This window comes from Astatotilapia calliptera, chromosome 15 (assembly GCF_900246225.1).
Source record: "Astatotilapia calliptera chromosome 15, fAstCal1.2, whole genome shotgun sequence".
In the NCBI taxonomy this organism is placed as follows: Eukaryota; Metazoa; Chordata; class Actinopteri; order Cichliformes; family Cichlidae; genus Astatotilapia; species Astatotilapia calliptera.
Genome location: NC_039316.1, coordinates 33,339,354 through 33,359,244, shown reverse-complemented (window position 1 = coordinate 33,359,244; position 19,891 = coordinate 33,339,354). Strand labels below are relative to the sequence as shown.

General features: G+C 39.5%; 1 protein-coding gene across 1 annotated transcript; it reads left to right on the top strand.

Moving 5' to 3' along the window:
- The first annotated feature begins 1,365 nt into the window (after positions 1-1,365).
- Positions 1,366-18,861, top strand: il12rb1 (interleukin 12 receptor subunit beta 1). Its single transcript, XM_026194386.1, has 15 exons — positions 1,366-1,550; positions 2,157-2,280; positions 6,708-6,859; positions 6,987-7,129; positions 7,216-7,255; positions 7,508-7,627; positions 8,629-8,705; positions 9,204-9,411; positions 9,494-9,640; positions 9,796-9,894; positions 12,147-12,302; positions 12,454-12,609; positions 13,038-13,107; positions 13,319-13,394; positions 16,769-18,861. The coding sequence occupies exons 1-15, from the start codon at positions 1,478-1,480 to the stop codon at positions 17,087-17,089; spliced, it is 1,962 nt and encodes a 653-aa protein (XP_026050171.1). The 5' UTR covers positions 1,366-1,477; the 3' UTR covers positions 17,090-18,861.
- The last annotated feature ends 1,030 nt before the right edge of the window (positions 18,862-19,891 follow it).

Below are 19,891 nucleotides of genomic sequence, written 5' to 3'. Positions count from 1 at the left end.
AGCATCTGTAAAGTCGGACAATTTGCACTCACGATCAATATATGATCTCAGCTGTAGGTATCTGTGAAAGGCATATTGCGTCAGGTTGTGTTTGTCTCTCAAAGCTGAGCACAATGTTTCTATAAGTAAGATTATCAGATTGTCAGATTATCTTTGTCTAATATTAACATTTCTTTGATGATCTGAAACATGGAAGCGTGACAAGAAGGGGGCAAATTATTTCCACGGTGCTGTACGTGTGACCGTGAATCACCATTTCAAAATGAAAGTGAACTCGTTATGAAACTGGATAAATGGGAAACAGTTAAAGTAATGAGGATATAAGATGGGGAGGAGTTGTGTGAAAATAAAACAATTATGCAGGACAACACAAGCTTAATGTACGTTATTATATACCATACATATGAGAGAGTGTATTACTATAGAGTCTTACTGCTGAAATGGTTAAAATTTGTCCAGATTGGAATCATATAATCTGGAATTTCCAGATTATTTCTCACAGGAAAAAATGCAGGACACTGCAACCCACAGAGCTTCTCTTTATATCACTCAGTATGTCATCGTCTTCACCAATCTTTAATATTATTATTAAATCTTTATTTATAGACATATTTCTAATCCTTGGACTTTACCGTATGATATTTTTAATTTGAGTGGAAATCTGTTGCTTTGCTGACTGTAAATGAAACGATTCAGCTTCTTATACTGTTACAGTATAGGTGCAACTACACGATTCACAAAGTGAAACTTTACATTTTAATTTTATTATTAACGCACATACATGTGCAGTTAAGGTGACGGTGTCACACGCTCCTTTCAAAGGAAATCTTTCAGTCTTTATCAAATTTATTTTGCTTTTTCAAATAAAATAGATGCACCGTTTACACCTGTGCAAAAGCCTGCACTATTTTTAGGAAACAGACAGGAAGTTGTTTGTCTGGAGCTTGTTTTTAAAGATTCAAAAGTCTCACACACACACACACACAAACACAGACACACAGCAGGGAGGTTAGATAGCGTTAGATATAAGGAGGTTTTAATGACTGCACACTTCTACACGTCGACGTGGGTTTAGACCTCACACGTAAAATTCAGAAAGGTTCCCTCTCACCTGATTCAAGACACTGAATGTAGGTGTGGTGAATCAGTTGCTCTAGTTTCTAGACTTTCCACTAGTTTTTTTTTGATGTGCAGTCTGGAGACAGCAGAAAACGGTGGCAGGAAAATAAAAAATGTAAAAATCAACAAATGATTTCAGTGAGTCATACAGTATACAGTATTTTGTGTATGACTGCCATTGTGACGAGCACAACCTTCCCCCACCCCTGACGCTTGTGGTTTTGTTGCTCTTCATATGAAGTGAAACAAGCCGAGACATTCTGTGACATTTCGGAGAAATACAAGTGAAGGCAGGTTATCTACATGGACTCTCGCAAACTGTAGAACGATCACCTTTCTAGACTTTCCACGATACCTCATGGAACTTTTTAAGAACAGGAGCTCACTACATGGATACGTTATGTTTATGTTCCTCACGACTCTCAGCAAAGGTAGATACAACTATGAAAACCTTTCTTCTTTGATGACCTTAAAAAGTTTACCTTCATTTAAGTGGCTTTGTGCTTTGGATTTGAGATTAACTTCATTCTGATTATATCAAATCACCTTCAAGAATGCTAATTACATGCATGAAAGTGATAGCACAATTTAGTAAAAACATCAGCCACAAAATTTTGGTTATCTTATCAGCAGTGTGTGGTTTCCACACTTTGCAGTTCACATCCGCAGTGTGCAGCGTTTCTGAAGTGTTGGCTTTTAGGTTTAAAATGTATTTGACCAATTAACTCATTCAAATAGAATGTAAGTGTGAATTTTGCACTTGTAAAGGTGAGGTAAAGTGACAAATAATGATTTAGACGTTAGATGTAGGACAACAAAACAGTGAGAAGAGTGAAAGAAAGTGTTCACTTACAGGTGTATTTCAAAAAAAAATGTAAATAGTACAAGAAAATTCCAGCTTGAAATGGGACATTTGAAGCTGTTTTCTCTAAAGTGATGTGTGGTTTCTGGGGTAACGTGGCAAAGATAACCCAGACAAATCAAAGGTCCACCCGATGACATCAGTTTACATCATTTTCAAATATGTTTCTTCTTAGGTTTTGCATGCGAGGCTCCCTCGAGTCCTCAGTGCTTCAGACGAAAAGCTGAAGCTACTGTTTACACGTGCGAGTGGAGCATGAACACGACTCAAAGCGACATGACGTTTGAGCTTTACTTTAAGTGAGTATTGCTCAGTTTCAGCTCTTTGTTACTGATGTGTCCATAAAGATGTTCAGTCTGTGAAAAATACTTGATTCTACACATAAACTGTAAACCTTTGTGTGACATTCTTTTAAAAATGGGCCCATGAAGCCCAGTTGCCACAATCTTGTATATTTCTGACATTTGCTTTCTGGACATCCAGCTTCTTACAGTGAACAACTGGTTGGGTCGTTTGATGTTTCATAGTGAAAGCCAGGGGATAGGTGGGATCTTGATACCACTCTGCAACACCTGCGACTGTGCTGCAAGCCAGAGGTGTTATGTTAGAATGTGAGAAACCGTGAGGGTTTCAGCCAGCCCAGAAATCGTGAGATTTTCACATGACACTGGAACAAAATGAATTTATGATCTGAGAGGCTGTACTCCTTCAAACAGTTTAGGTCAGCTATGTAGGGCAGCTTTCATAACATGTAATCAAAATAAAGCAAATGAGGTCATGTCAGTGCTATGTCCTCTTTGTTTTTCATTTTTTATTTCCACAACAGCGAAGCCCAGAGAAAACAATTTAAGGTCACAGATTCAGCTTCTATTTTATGATGAGCGCATTTTAAATATAGTAAACTTATTCTGTCATTTTAAGTCTGACAGCCTGTGTTTACACACTGTTAGCTGGTGTTTTCATGAATGCAAACATTAGAAACACCTGTATTCAGTTTTTACATTTTACTTTATGTCAAGAGATTTATTCTAAAAGACACGTCTTCAGCTGAGAGTCAGAGAGTAGAAAGACACACGCTGCAGTTTTTACTTGCAAGGGTGGTCACAGAGTGCTCACACCAGAGTGGGGGCCCTGTGATGTGCGCTCTGTTCTTGCACTTGTCTTTATTTATATACAAAAATAATACAACAGTGAATACGTCTGCTCATAGACAGAGGAAAGTATGTGCGTATGCAAGTGTATGTGTGTGTGATTCTGAAGGACGCGGCCCCTCTTCTTGTTAGGGAGCGCAGATAAAAGTGTCCAGCTCTCCAGTGAAATTGCTTGTTCAGCTATTATCGCTGTGGGAAAGAATTTATAAAGCAAAACAAGTCTTGTAGTCGACAACAGTCTAAGTCATAAAAAGGTCATCATGCAGTATTCTATCACATGTAAACTTATATCATTAAAAGCTTATACTGACTACTTAAGTACAATTTTCCATTGACACTTTATTAGTGACTTAAATACTTGCAGTGCATTGCTTGGCTTCTGTGCATCATGCGCAAACTGCAACAGCAACAATGAAAAACAGTTACCCTGGGAGACTCATGCCTTCACTCTTGCAACCAAAAAAACAAAGAGGTGTGCACTGCTGGCAGCTGAGACGTTTAACGTTAGTAGCACAGTTTGCGCTCCCATTTGCATTCACCTCAGAACAAGCAAGTGTGCGGATGTGAGAGGAATAGAAGTATTATGCAACTTTTATTTTACGCCTCAGATTAGAAAAAAAAATGCACAAAAGCACTTTTGCAACATAGGAAATTTTGTGTGTCTGCATTGTTCTGTCATCATGAGTGAAACTGCACTGCCAAACTACATATTGATAGATCTTCAAGAACAGTTACTTCTACTAAAATGGAAGGAGAGCCTACATGACCGATTAAGTCTTTTCATGATCAGAGTTATGAAAAAGAGAAAAACCTGATGAATGGCTTTGAAACTGGAAGAATACCAGATTTCAGGATTAGCATAGAGAGGGGATACTGTCATGTGAAAGAGAAGGTTTTCACAGTCCTGTTAAATACCAAATACTTTCTGCTTCCATTGGAAATAAGAGGGTAGCTAGTACCCTATAATAAATGCCCTCGATTAACTGATCATTAGCATGTGCGAGCACCTCTGCAAAATCCAACATTTCAGCATTTTGGTGATCTAGTGGTATTGATACACACTAGTCTTTTAGGCGTGAACGTCCCAACAAATTCCCTCCAAGGTCAGTCCATGCAATGCTTTGAGAAACTGCACACAAGTTGTCCCGCGTTAGAAATGTATGCAGGTGTCGCTTGTTTGGAAGGGTCACCAGGGTGACCAGGTCACCAGGTGAGCTAAATTATCGTTTGTTCTGAAACTAGAAGTTAAAATGTGTGAAGATGATTGCAAGTGAGGCATTTACTTATGGAAGCTTATAACTTATAATGTGTACCACCTGTTTAAAGCTGTCCATGACCCTAAAAATCCCCCACAGAGACTGTCGAGACCTAGTCAACTGTTTAAGAACAAAATAACGCATTAATGAGCACAGCAACAAAAAATGTCTGATGATCAGAGATACTTTACACAGTAACGAACACACAATATTTAGCCACGTACTAAACACTCTTTCATTTTGAACAGACCAGGTCATTGTTGTGGCTCTTCGGAAGGGTTTAGCGTACCAGGTTCAGCAAAGCTTAGGCTTTCAAAGCTGCAACAAACCACAAGACTTCTGTGACCATGTTCTTTGGACAGACCACACCAAAGTAGAGTTGTTTGGTCATAATGTGCCACCTGAAAACCAAACGAGCTGTAGAGCCCAGTGCAGGACTGATGATGACTTGCACTTGTTTTGCAGCCATAGGGCCTGGACACCTGGCAATTGACCACAAACTCCTCGGTTTACCAAAGTATCCTAGAGTCAAGTGCAGTGTTGGTCAAGTTATGTGAAAATAGTAATTAGTTACCAATTACTGATTACTTCTCCAAGAAAGTAATCCTATTACTTCACTGATTACTTATTTTTAAAAGTAATTAGTTACTTTATTACTTAATTACTTTTAAACAACATGATACACAACCTGAATACACAATAAAGCAATAGACACTTAAGCCCAATTCTATTTTTTCTGCATAATCCATCATATAAAATTGAATCAAATGAAAAAGTCTCTTTTTAGAACTCGTTTTATTAGTTTTAATCTTTTAACTTTATGCACATTGAATCAAGCAAAAATTAAATTATATGCAACAGTCTTTGACTTGAATAAATTCTTTAACATTTAAACCTATTTTCTGCATATTCCATCATATAAAATAAAATCATTTTTTGTGTTTACAAGTAAAGATGCAAGTAAAACACAGCAAAAATTAAATAAAATCAAAAAGTCATGGGCACTGAGTCATGTCACTCCTAAATCTATTTTCACCTGTTTTAGCAGGAGTGGGGCCGGTGGACATTTGGTGCTGCAGCAGTCGTGTCAGTGGAGGGATCCGGTTTTCTGACAAAACATCTTACTTTGGCAAACCGTCCTACCGTACATAGTATATGCACATTTCTGCTGTCACACAATAATTCCAGCAAAAATTTAAGTATGTAGGACGGTTTGCCACATAAATTAACTACCAATCAGAGTATGCTTCTAGCTCATATTCATAAAGGCGAGACGGTTTGGCACTTAATTTCACCCCTCCAAGTATACTTGTAGCTCATACTCACAAAGATAAGACGGCTTGCCACTTAATTTTGTATTGTGCGCATGCGCAGCACACGCACAGAAACAACCAGTAGGATGGTTTTTGAGGTAGGATGGATTCCCAGAATACCGGGGGTTTCTCTGGGAATTTCACATTCCAATGACAGCGTGCTAGGTGCTTGTTCAGATTTGAAGTTAGGGTTTTTATGCTGCATGGGAAGGAGTTTTCTTCCCATGCAGAGTGTACAGCAGACGCTAATGTTTTTGTCACTTTTTACAGAATCAAACTCAAAGTCACGTCATACTTCCAAGTTTTAAACGGCGCATGGTCGTTCTCTTTCGCGCACTCCATATTATCCATTGTTAATCTACCACAGATGTCGCACACTCGTACGTCAGTGTCATGAGACACTCTCACAAACAAAATCACATTTTAGTAATGCAGTGTGCTTACAGGAAAGTAACAGTAATCGAATTAATTTTTTGCAATAGTAATCCCTTACTTACTTGTTTCTTGAAAAAAGTAATCAGATTACAGTAACGCATTACTTGTAACTGCCCATCTCTGGTCAAATGTGAGGCCATCTGTCTGACAGCTAAAGCCTGGCTGAACTGTGTCATGCGACAGGACAATGATCTCAAGCACAGCAGCAGATCTCCAACAGAATGACTGAAGGGAGTTAAGGGTTTTCAATGACCCAGTCAATGACCTAACCTCAGGGACCTTAAGAGAGCTGCGCATAAACATGCCTGCAAACCTCAATGAACTGACTATTAAAGTCATATTTACCTGAGAGATACAGGTGATACAGGTGTCAATCATATCATTTAAGTTCAAGCAAGAATGTAAAGAGGTGTACTTTCTAAAATAAGAAGCTATGAAAACAGACAATGGAAAACAAACGAGTGAAACTGGACGAGAAAGGGTTAATGTACTCACGAGTTTAATGCTGAGTTTAAGTGTTTCTTTCTCCGCTGCTCCCGGGGCAGTAATGCTTTTATGTTTTTCTATGTAGTGAGACAAAATTTGGGAACATTAAGGAAACTTTCCATAATGTTGTTGAGGAACAACTCATTCAGTCGCGCAGCGTTATGATTTGGGTGGAAGCTCACATAGGAAACTCCACATGCAAATCACCAAAGACGTCTGTCATACTCCAGGACATAGGTAATGGACACCCTTTTTTTAATTACACGATTATCCATTTTGATTCACCAAACTGACACAGCCCACATTTTAATCTTGCTTTGCAGTTGAAATGTGTATTAAGCAAAGTTTCGCTTTCATTCAACAGTAAAATATGAAGCACCACAAAATATTTCAGCATCCTGGTTGAAAAACAACCTCAGCTTGAGCTGGATAGCTACAGAGAAGTATCCAGCTGTAGCAGAAGTTTGGTTCAGACGAGACGAGCACCCCACAGAACCGTGGGGAAAAGTGAGTCAGTGTTTTGTCACCAGATGTAAATTTTTGGCCTTTTTTAAACAAATCATTATTTAACCTAATTTCATTTGCTGTTACAGAGAATAATAAGTACCACCATTAACAACAATAAAGATCAGCGTGAGTACAAATATGTCTTATAGGAGTTAAAATGTCTGAAGATTGCAAGTGAGGCATTTGTTTACCTTTGTAACACCTGTTAGTGTGTGTGTGAAGCCCTCCTAGACCCTAAAAATCCCCCACAGAGACAGTCATCTGTTTAAGGACAAAGTAATGCATTTATGAGCACAGCGACAAGTATTTCTGGACAACATTTAGCCAAGTGAAACTTAGTTGAATGAGCTAAACTCTCTTTTTCTTCAATCTGAACAGACCAGGTCTTTGTTGTAAACCTTCGGAAGAGTTCAGCGTACCAGGTTCAGATCAGACACCGATCCACTATGGTCAAGAAACCACTGTGGAGTGCCTGGTCTCAGGTTGTGGTTCCTGCAGGTGAGCTAGTGTTATATACACAACCGAAGTGATGATTTTAAAAGAAAATGTGAATCTCAATGTGAATGAAATGCATATTTACACTACAATCTAATGATGCTGCACAGGATGCAATTGAAATGTTTGCCTTTTATCGCATGGAGAAAAAAAAACTACATCCTCTTTCAAATTGATGGTTTCAGGATATAAAAATAATCATTCTGACCTTAACAGGTCTAAAAAAACAAAAGTTGGTAAATGTAATCTCAGATCAACAGCCAGTGTTTGCCACAGTCTTCCCAGTGAACGTCCCAGAAATCGTCAAAAAACATAGCCCTCAGTCAGCATATTAAATGTTAAAGTCCCTGACAGTACAAGTAGAAAAAGACTAGACAAGTATGGCTTGTTTTGAAGTGCTACCAGGAGTAATAATAATAATAATAATAATAATAATAATAATAATAATAATAGATTGGATTTATATAGCGCTTTTCAAGGCACCCAAAGCGCTTTACAATGCCACTATTCATTCACTCTCACATTCATACACTGGTGGAGGCAGCTACAGTAAGCATCTTCTACAGGTTCAAAAAAAACAGGGCAGCACAACTTGGGTTTTGAAAGTTGCATCAAGTTGCATCACAAACCACAAGACTTCTGGAGTACCAGAAGTACAGACAGCATGGCACAGATGTTTGCCTCTAATGCACAGCAACACATATGGTGAAAACCAAAAACAACACATCAACTGTCGAGCACGGCGGTGGGAGGGCGATGATTTGGGCTTGTTCAGAAACCACAGGGCCTTGCCGTCTTGCACTCATTGAGTCAACCATAAACTTCCGTGTATACCAACGTACTGTAGTCAGGAATGTGAGGCCATCTGTCTCATAGCTTTCTTTTTTAAAATTGTGTCATAATGATGCCAAGTAACTTCTGCCCTGTTCAGTCCACTCTAGCATTCTTCTTATAGGATGGTAAATTCATGCATCTCAAAAAAGTCTTTTTTGTTTTCATTACAGAACTTGTACATGAGCCTAATGTTACCATGACAATAACACATTTCAATGGCACTCGAAAGGTGACACTAACGTGGATGGTAAGTCAACTCACGATAAATGGTCTGTATTTATATAGCGCTTTACTAGTCCCTATGGACCCCAAAGCGCTTTACACGCCCAGTCATTCACCCATTCACACACATGTGATGGCAAGCTACATTGTAACCACTGATGCACTGACAGAGGCGAGGCTGCCGGACACTGGCACCACCAGTAGGCATCGGGTGAAGTGTCTCGCCTAAGGACACAATGACCAAAGCTGTCCAAGCCGGGGCTCGAACCGGCAACCTTCCGATTACAAGGCGAACTCCCAACTCTTGAGCCACGATTGCCCCAAAAAGAGCAGGAGCGGTGGATGGAACTGAATTTGTGAAAATACTTGGCTGTAAACGGCACTTCATCCATCAGTTTCTACCATTTTTTTTACATTTTCATCCACTACTCCCTGGACAGTGTTGAAACAGTTGAATACAGTATTTTCTTGTCTAGTCGGTCAAGCTGCATTTGTCTCAACAAAGCGCCATCTTGTTCTTCAGCCAATGCCAGTAGGAGCAGCAGTGAGAAATGTGACATCGAATTCTTCGCAGTGTATTTGCACCAAGACCGTATATCACAACGACCATACTATTTACACATTTGTGTCGTACTCGGCTGCCAACATCTCTGTTATTGCCAGAAATGATGTGAGCGTGTCTCCTCCGGCAATCCTGCAAGTACCAGCTGAACCTGCATCAGATTTAGAAGGTAGGCGTGTAAAATGCATAGATATCAATATTGTGTATATTTATGTTCAAGTAGACCACAAAGCTGAATTTCTCTCTGGCAGCTTGCAACAAAACTTTGGCAGATGAAGAAATAAACAGGAGAACTTGTCTTGAGTGGTACGAGCTTCAAGATGCAAGTCCAGTGCCAAAAAATGTGATAACCTTAACAGGAAAGATGGGTAAAAAGAAGAAAAAAGAAGTTAAAAAGAGTAAGTTGTCTATTAAGTATGTTTAAGTTTGTTCCCTTTGTTCATGAAACGATTAAGATTTTACTCTCATTCATCTATGTTTATGCCACCTTGTTTTCAAAATGATGGCATTAAAAACACCGTAGACCAAAGCAGCCTTTGTGTTTCTGTTACAGACCTGAAGGACTACATCCGTTACCTCTACTTTGAACACAGATGTCAACATGGGAGACCACAGACAGTTAAAATGTGCTTCTTTTATCAAAAAGAAGGTGGTAAGTGCTTTCATGAAAGCATACATGTGCAAGGTTTCTACAGACTTTCCCTACCAGCTAGGAGGACTGCAACAAGTCAACCACATTAAAGAGCACATGCATGCACGTATAGATTAACTAAAGGGGAGAGCGAGGCCGGCTGGCACATTTTTTACTGTGTGATATTTCTCTGTCATGTGGTGAGATAAAATGGTCAAACCAATACTGACAAAAAGATAAACATCTCAGAAAGAAAAAAATATTCAAAGATGACTGCTGAAAGGGGGATTCATGAATAAAATTACTCAGTCACGGCAGGATTTGTGAAAAACACAGCTTGTTTTCAGCTACACATGTCCGACCTTAAACATCAGTGAACAGCAAAAATATTGCAATATTTTTCCATTCATTCATCCATCAGTTTATTTTTTTAGCCAGTTGAGGGTTGTTAGGGCTGGGCGCAGGGTACACCCTACTCAGGTCGCCAGTATATCGCTGGACCAAGAAACAGACAATCAGTTTGCACCGATTACACACTAGTTAACCTAACGCACGCCTAAGTACCCACACAGTGTGAGCATGCAAACGGCACACAGAAAGCCCCCAGGTGGCCGTTAGATGGGCACGACTTGTAAGAATGATAAAACGTTTTCATTAAATGAATACGCCCGTCATTCTCCAGCTCAAAATGACCTCTTCAGGCGTCGGTGATTTATTCAAACACAACATTAATACCACAATTAAATCCTTTTTTTTTTTCAATCTTAACGCTATTTGCTATTTAATCTCAGTATTTAATATGAAATAATGAAGTCATGCATCAAATGCAGCATGAATAAATATTGTGCTGCAGTAGATTCAGTCTTCTTTGAAGACAGACTGCAAACTAAAAGATTACCCACAAACCTCAGGATAGGCAGGGAGATGACCCCGCTCACTTTACTGAGATAATCTGCAAACTTTTGGAGACTGAGAGTCAATGACTATGTAAAAATATCTCAACTCCGTAATGTGTTTGACAGTGACATGAATGTTTTTAATTATTCTGGTTGATGCAGTGAAAGACTCAATGGCTGCTCTTCTCTATCAGCCTGTCAAGGCAGCTGCACCTTCAGCTGCAATGCCAACAAACCATGCATATAGCATTTCGTCAGAGATGCCCCAGATAGTGAGGCTTTCTAAGATCTCACGTTTGTAGAGAATTCAGGTGTTGTTTGGGCTGTAAACTCTTTCAAGGTGCAGTACTCAAAAACAGAGGGGAAGATACATTTTTATTCACACTAGGGATTAAAGAAGAACAGAGACACGTAGTTCAAAAGCAAAGGGAATCACCCATCATCGCCAGGAATTATCACTAATAATAATACATTTTCTATATCGCTGTGGGTAGAAAAGGTATTTAGAGGGAGGGGGCTTTTGATTGTTTTGTGTTCACATTGCAAAATTGAAAAGTTGGACTCTTCTCAAATTTTGCAACCTTCAGCAAGCTCTCAGCTCCTAGCCATCATAATTACGGCAGCAGATACAGACCTTGGTCAGTTTGAACAACAGCATCACTTAAGTATTGAATTGACTGATTTAATTAAGCAAATAGGTAAAAGCCTTTCAGTAGAATAATTACTGCAATGATTAATATGTTTTAGCTAGCAAAGGTAAACTATCGTGATGACTGTGATCAGATATCACTTTAAATCATAAACAATCAACAGTAGAACACAAGGCTAAGATTAGCAGTGAAAGTAAGAACATTAACACACAGTGTAAATGGGGTAAAGGGAGGTGTACTAAACAGCTGTGCAATCTTAAGAAAACCACTTATTAGTGAGACAGTGCTTTAGTTTGCAGGAGAAAGATTGAAGTAAAGGTCATGTGGTCTGATGGGCGATTAGGTAATAAAATGTAATGATGCACCAACCTGTGGGGCCAGTGTTGTGATCTGTGGGTGTTTCAGTTGGTCTGGACTAGGTTCTGCTACTTTAAGTACCGTAGTGCCCTTTACCTGCTCAAGTACATATTAATTGTGAGTTGTGGGCCAGTTAGCATGCGTAAAATTTAGTTCCCAAGATTTGCTAAAGTGAGAAGCTAACATGCTAATTACGATATATTACTGAATCCAAGTTTAGACCAGTTCTCTAGGCAGTTAACATTAAGCTGAACAAAAAAAACGACGTGCACCACACACTCATCGAGTGCAAATCAAAATCACTGAGCACAATACATTTTGTTTCCTTCTGCAAAAGGATTATTATTTTAATTCTTTTTTTAAATTTTAGTACCACTGAAGGAACCTCAGGAGGTCGCCACATTTGACGAAACAGACATTTCTGCTGACCTGTCCTGGAAAGCGATTCCTCTTGCATACCAGCAAGGCTTCCTGACACATTACCGCCTGTGCTGGGTAAAAATCAGTTCACAGGATGAGCCCGAAGGTGTGAAAATCACTTCTTTGAACTCTAACTGCTTCTAAGTTCTGCAAAAGGAAACACTAACTGACATTGAGAAACATAAATTTCCAAACTGTAATAACGAAATTGTTTGTCTTTTTTTTCCCTGCTTTTTTTGGGGGGGGGGGGCTGTTAGCGTGCGACAACATACCAGCTTCAGAGACTAGATACCACCTGGAAAACTTGAAAGCTGGAAGCAAATATAACATCACCCTAGCTGGGGTGACACAAGTGGGAGAAGGGCCTGAAGCCACAGCAATCATCAACACCAAGCCAGGAAAACCAATGAATGGTATCAGAGCAAACTCTCACGTTAAAATAATTTGTTTTTAGTAAAGCTAATATATGTTAGCAAGGTTTTTTCCTTAGGAACTCTAACCAGCTTTGATTTGCATAAATATTTTATGGTACAAACTTACCATATGTAATGATTGCTGTGAGATTTTAGCTTCATTTATCAAATACGTTTCAATATATAGTTTTTGAAAAATTGTCATTGCTACCTTCAAGATATTCACGCTCCACGCTTGAACATGAATATCTTAAGAAGTAATAAAGTGAAACAGTTTTTCACAGAGCTGTGGTATAAAGTTGAGTTCAAACTTTATATTTCAAAGAATGAACTCATTATATTAGTTCAAACCTTGGAGCTAATTTTTTTGTAAAACTCAGATATGGTCTAGCAGAATTACTAATTTTCTCCTCTCCTCCCCGTATTAGTGTGGTTGAGTTTCGGCTTGCTGTTTGTCTTCTTTTTAATTTCAACAACGTGCACCGTTGTCTTGAAGAAGTAAGTAAACTTTTTTTCCCATTTTAAAAACAAACCTGCAGACTACAATATGCATACAGTATGTTTGTTTAGTACTTGTGAAAGACAAGTGAAACATGGTCAGCAGCCACTGTCAATGTAACTTCTGATCATCAGACGTGTCTCTTAATTGTCTAAGAAAGTAAAAGTTTCTCATGAAGTTCTTGTTTATCTGTTTTTTTTTCATCTTTAGGATCAAAGTCAAGATTTTTCCTCCTGTGCCAAAGCCTGTTATTACAGATTTCATCCCCCATCAATCAAAGACTCAGGTAAAAGGCCATTGCTTGGATTTGCAGCTGTTAAGGATTTGATGTTCGTTCCCAGTGTGGTTATTTAGGTAGTTATAGTCAAAGAAATTTGGGGGTTTAAACAGTTTTGCTAATTGGTTGGCGTTTTGGTGGTTCTGTGGATTGGAGGTGGAGAGCTTGGCTTTTTTGATCCCTGATTACTGAAATATCATCCTCTCAGGGATATTTGAGTGTGTGTGAGAGTTTGTCCTGCAATCTTAATGAGAAGGCATTCAACTGCGCACTTTGAGGTCCGTCGGAGTATGGGGTATCAGTCCCTGTATAATCACTGTGAGAGGTCGGTCTGCATCTCCAGATGTCACTGATTCTGTTTATGGGGAGGTTAAGGGTGTTTGTTTTGGTGGTCTCGGGATATCTTCTCTGCTCTTTGCAGATGATGTGGTTTGTTATGGTTTAATCAGGTATGTCCTCTCACTCACACTGGGATTGTTTGAGGCTGAGTGTGAAGCAACTGGGATGAGAATTCACAGTGACACTCCTTGGCTAAGCCGCTGCAGCTGGAAAAGGGTCCACTCTGGGTTAGGAATGAGTTTCTGCCACAAGGGGAGAAATTTAAGTATCTTGTGGTATTGTTCATGAGGGGAGAGGGGACACTGGTAGATAGATTTCTGCAGCGTCTGCAGTGAACTGAATGCTGTGACAGTCTGCTGCAGTGAAGAAAATGGATGAATGGTTTCCAAATTTACACACTTGTGAAGGTCCACTTGATGCAGGTATCATCATCAGATGGTGAGCATGAGACTCTGTCCATGTAGACATTAAAATACAGTGCAGGGGCCCTTCGGTCAAGTGGAGTTGTAAAAGTATAATAGTACTGAACTCATGGTGAGCCTTGTGCAGGACTTACAGTCCTACAGTGTGTCCATCATGCACAGGACTTTGGCTACACAGTGAAAGACCAAAGTAACCAAAGCAGGCATGCTTGCATGCAACCCTCAAAAGCCAAAAGCGTGTAGCCCAACTACATGTAGGTGCAATGCAAACTAGCTTAAAGCTGGGCTTGAACAGGAAAGAAATTTTGATTTCACAACAAGCATGGAAAAAAATTAGAAATTTAAAAAGATAAGAAGAAGATGAGAAGAAGGATATGGACTGATTTTAATATAGTGCTTTTCTACTCTCCCGCAGCACTCGAAGCACTGGAGAGCTTTCATTGTTTTCAGTACTCGGCAAAGAAATATATCAGTTAATACTTCTGTGCTCTTCATGGGAGAGGCGAAGCAAATGTAACAGCAAAAGCACAAAGACAAGCACACTTACTCCCCACTGCACAGCACATGTAGACGGGTGTCTGTAAAGCTCTGTGCAACACCAATGCACAAAAATGTTCCATGCATTATGGTTGATGTGTTGGTCCATTTTATACTCACGTTTATGGGACGCTTTGCATGCTGTAGTCTCCAAAACGATGGTTCCCGCTTCAGTTTTGTAATAGAAACAGAAGAAGTGAAAACAGGATGCAACTTTCCAAGTTTTTCTGCAGAACGTGTCATTATTTTTAGTTTTTACTGCAGTTTCAACTCTTTTCCTTCTCAGATTCTCAAATTTATGCATGATAAAAACCAAAATGACACCAAAGCACACAGTGTAGCATTTGGAGTTTAATTTTTTCCCACGTGCTTCCATTAACAACGGTGTTACCAGTTAGCATAGACTGGTAACTGGTGTTACCAGTTAGCATAGACTGTCTATTAGTCTGGGGGCTTTCACTCCATGGGACCATCATTCACTGACTTCTATTTTTCATTGTTTTCTTTTTTCTTTACTGTTTGGTTGGACTTTCTGTCAGAAAGCCCTGAGGCAGATTTCTCTCAAGTGCAACAAGTTCCTCTTCTGTTTTCTCAGTTACCAGCATGACTAGTCCAAACCACCCCAGGTACTGTGAAGGCAGCTGTTCTCATTTACATGACCACAGCAGGTTTTGACCTGCTTAAAAAGCTATTGTTGTTTTCTCTTGTGAGGCCGGGCTGAACTTTTCATGTTTCTGAAGTCTGCTCCAAATTGTTGCTCGATGCATCCAGTTTGCTTTAATTAGCCTTTAACCTCCTAGGACCCGGCATCCACATATGTGGACATCACATTTTGGGTTATTTAGACCAAAAGTCTCAAGGGCCTGATATCCGCTTATGAGGACATCATACTGCTACTGTTCTATTGAAATTTTAAACGAATATCCTCATATGTGGCTCTCATTTTTCTTAGAAACAAAAAATAGGTAAAAAAATAAATAAATCTGGTAATTCTTTGTTTTTACATTCATCAGGTCCCAATCACCCCAAATATCAAAGAGAAATTAAAAATGCATGCCGTGGAAGAGTCTGGGTCTTAGGAGGTTAATATTGATCACAGTGTTCTCAGGCCAAGAAAATCATTGCACATACATTGGAAAGGCAAGCACCTGTATATATAATTTACTGAAGTTTAAACAAAGAACAAGCAAAGAGGTCCAGGAAACTGCAGACCTGACTGTGATGAGATATTATGCTCTCAAGATCTAGACTATAAAATCGATTCCCCACTGACCTTTGTAACTGCTAAATGGAATAAGTTTGAAATCATAGGGACGGAGGCCATTCTTGAATAAAAGGCATGAGACAGTCCATGTGGAGTTTGGTAAACTGCATGTAAAGTTCTCAAAACGCATGAGAAAAAAGATCATCTAGGTCAAAAACATAACTATGAGGGCAGAACTCAAAGCACTATGTCTGGGAAACAGTAACAAGAAGTAAAACTGCAAATGATGGAAAGTTGAATGTCTGTGGTTGCTAAGTGGGCATTGCTGAAATGACTGGATGCTTTGGCCAAATATTTTTCCAGCAAATACTCTGACCGATCTATTGAAAGCCAATGTGGCAGAACCACAGACTTTTCATTTGACCAAAAAGCAGAACTGTCGACTGCGTGCAAGAGAAGTATGCAGCCACAGTACCATGACCAGTGATGGGTGGACCACTGTTTTGACCAATGTCAATTTATTTTTGCCGAATGTGACATGTGCCCTATTGAAAAAGACAAAACATAAGCAACTGAGACAAAAATGAGCTCAACTCATTGCGTCAGTGAAAACAGTACACAAAGGGTGTGTATGTATAAAACCTGTACGTACCTTTCAACACTGATGGTCCTTTTATCAGATGTGCACACTGGTCCCCCTCCTTTTTTAGGACACCGCTTCGATGTTTTCCAAAAAGAGTTTTAAATTTTAATTTGTCTGACCACAGAATATTTTCAATGAGCTTTAACCCACATTTTCATATCTACAACTGATAAAACCTTTTATCCCATGTAATTACAAATACTTACTAAATCTGTTCTCTGATAATGTGATAAAACAGGAAATCCTAGAGAAGAAAGAGGAGGTGCACGATGAGCTGACGCTGCTCAAACTTTATCCAGAGGGAAAGTCTGTCTCAGAGGAAGCAGAAGATGTCCGCGTTCTCAGGGACGAGTGGGACGATGGGACTGATGAGGACGTAGACCACGACAGGAGTACCTTGGAAGAATGCAGCGACGACTGTTCGAGCCCCGGCTCTACAGATGAGGAGCAGAGGAATTCCAAAGGAGAAATTACGGACCTTGAGCAAGTGGACAATGAGCTTGCCATGCTGATATACAAGAACGGCTTGGTGTTTGACATGAAGACAGAATTACCTTAAATGGATTTAACTAAAGACTTTTCAGCATCACAGCACAAAAGAACCTAAGCACTTGCTGACCGAATGAAGGATCTTAGCAATAATATATTAATCAGCAAAAGTATTTTGCTGTTTTTTTTTATTTGACATTAACGGACTATCTTGTTTGTTCATTGACATACAGTAGGGGAAATGATTATTTGATCCACTGTGAATGTTTAAGTTTGCTTACTTTGCAAAGACATTTTTATGGTACTTTCATTTTGTATGCAACTGAGTGAAATAGGTATTCAATCATAACTTAGTACTTAGTGAAGAAACCCTTGTTGGGAAGCACAGCGCTAAAACTTTTCTTAGGTTTAGACACATCCCAGGAAAGGTTTTGGCCCACTCCTCTTTATGGACACTCTCTAAATGCTTTAGGTCTTTTTGCTGCCTCTTGGCACAGACGCCTCAGCTCCTTCCACTCAGGTCTGGAGACCGGCTAGGACACTTCCTGACCTTAATATGCTCCTTCTTTAGCCACTTCTCTGGCAGTATGTTTTGGGTCGGTGCCATGCTGGAAGACCCATCCATGACCAATCTTCAGTGTTTTGTCAGAGGGAAGGAGGTCCTCATCCAAGATTTTATGGTATATGGCCCTGCCCATTGGTCCCTTAATGACCTGAAGCCGTCCTGCACCCTTAGCAGAAAAACAGCACCAAAGCATAATGTTTCAGCCTCCGTGCTTCACTGTCGGGATGGTGATATTTGAGTCATACTCAGCATTTCTCTTTAGTTTCATGTGAGCACTGCACTTTCTGCCAGGCCTCCTCTGAATCATTTAGATGTTCACAGATATTAACTTTAAAACAGGCATGTACATGTGCCTTCTTAAGAAGGGGGAACTTGCAGGCATTGTAAGATTTCAATCCATTGTGGTGTAGTGCATTGATGGTTAACAAGCTCTTCCTGTGTAGTTTTGGGCCAATTCGTCACCTTTCTCCTGATCATCCTCACCCCACGAGACAACCTCTTGCACGGATCCAGATCAAGGGTGATTGATGGTCATTTTATATTTTATTTCCTCGATTTCCCACACTTGTCTCTGACGTCCTCTGAAGGCTCTTTGGGTGTGGTTTATACACATAGTGAGTTGAGATCAGGAGTATCTGTACTTGATTGATTTACTGTCATTGAATCAATTAATCAATCCATGGGAGTCAGAATTCTGGCTAGGTTATAGGGTATCTGTAGAATGCACTCCACACACACTGGTTATGCTCACAAGTTTATTTAGGGTTTTATGCAACAACCCACAGTCTGGTCAGCACTGGTCTCAGCTTTTCCAACCCTCCTCTCTGGTCTTCCACCTCACTAAAAAGGGAAAAAGACTGTCATCAGTCCAAAAGCCACCAGCTGTGCTCTCACCTGCCTCCCCAGCACCGCCCCGTTGAGCTCACTGCACCACTCCTCCCCTGCAGCTAAGCCAGGGACCACACCTCCGTCACAGTATCAAATACTTACTTCACTCAATGACGTACAAATGAATTTATAACGTTCATGTAATGTGTTTTTTTTTCACCTTTCTACACTAAAATGAAACTTCCATAGAAATGAGAGACTTTAATTATTTTCTTTGTAAGGGACGACATGTGCAAATTCAGCAAGGGGTCAAATAATTAGTGCCCCCCACTGTAAGGAGGCCAGTACATGAAAGAAGGAGGGTTAAACATTCTCATACTTTATCACTTTACAGTGTCAATAAATGTTTGTTTGTTTTTATTTGTGGAATAAAGAAATCTTTGTTAATACTTGTTTGACTTTTTCAAACTTTCTAAAAAGCAAATTTGCCTCAGTGGTTTTAGTTCATTGCCGTTATCTTGAGGCAACAACGTGAAACTGTCAGACACAAGCTACCAAAGGATAATTCAGTCAGTTGCAATTTGCTTTAAGTGCTGACTTTAATTATCCATCATACACTTGCTGTGAAAGAAAGCAGATTTGTATTATTATTATTCAAAGCAAAAGTTAATTCACTTTTTGCAGTATGTTTTTGCAATGACAAGAAAATAAAACAAAAACAACTCATGTTGGCCAGTGTAATGTAACAGGAAAGACAGAGAAGCTGTGTTTATGATCGCTGAGCAGTACAAATGTGAGCCTGTTGAGAGGTAATGGTATGACAGGAAGTGGTCGCAAAAAAGAAAACCCAGTGACCTTAAAAAAGGCAGCTCATCAAAAACCACATTACTCATTACTAAAGAGACTTCTGTGGCATTCAGATCGAAAGTTACATTGTTCAGAGTAGAGCGTGTCCTGTTTAATTCTCAAAAAGTGATGACAACCTACTTGCGTTTCCCACCCTGCTGCAATTTGCATTCCCAGAACTGGAAGAAGAAAGGATTTTCCTACTTCAGATTTTAAGAATAAAAGAAGCAAGATGATCACTCTGTTCTGTTGTGTGTTCATTTCTTACCACAGAGATTAAAATCTTCTGCTCTGACCAGACGATTTTAATCTCTGTGGTAAGAAAAAAAGCCATCTGATAAGCAATGCCTGTGGTTAAAATACTATCACAGGATACCATAGTGTATGTATAAATAAAGTACAGTCATGCTCATAGTTTAACTGAAGTTTCAGTTTTTATCAACACAACTATTCTTACATTTGATGTTGCAGGTTCAGTCAGTTTTTGCTTTGGTGACGTCAGGCATCCAATACCTCTGCACTTGTTCTTGTGCACACAAGCATTCACTCCTCTGCTTTCACACACATATGGACTTGAGTGACATGCCATTGTTAGTCTATAGGGTTTAATATGATGTTAGCCCAACCTTTGCA

What these genes read in the sequence shown, in the direction of transcription:
- il12rb1 (XM_026194386.1), top strand. Translation starts at nt 1,478, where the DNA reads ATGGAACTTTTTAAGAACAGGAGCTCACTACATGGATACGTTATGTTT. An exon ending in TCAGGTTGTGGTTCCTGCAG is followed by an intron (nt 7,628 to 8,628) that starts GTGAGCTAGTGT and finishes TTTTCATTACAG; the next exon opens with AACTTGTACATGAGCCTAAT. An exon ending in CCCATCAATCAAAGACTCAG is followed by an intron (nt 13,395 to 16,768) that starts GTAAAAGGCCAT and finishes GTGATAAAACAG; the next exon opens with GAAATCCTAGAGAAGAAAGA.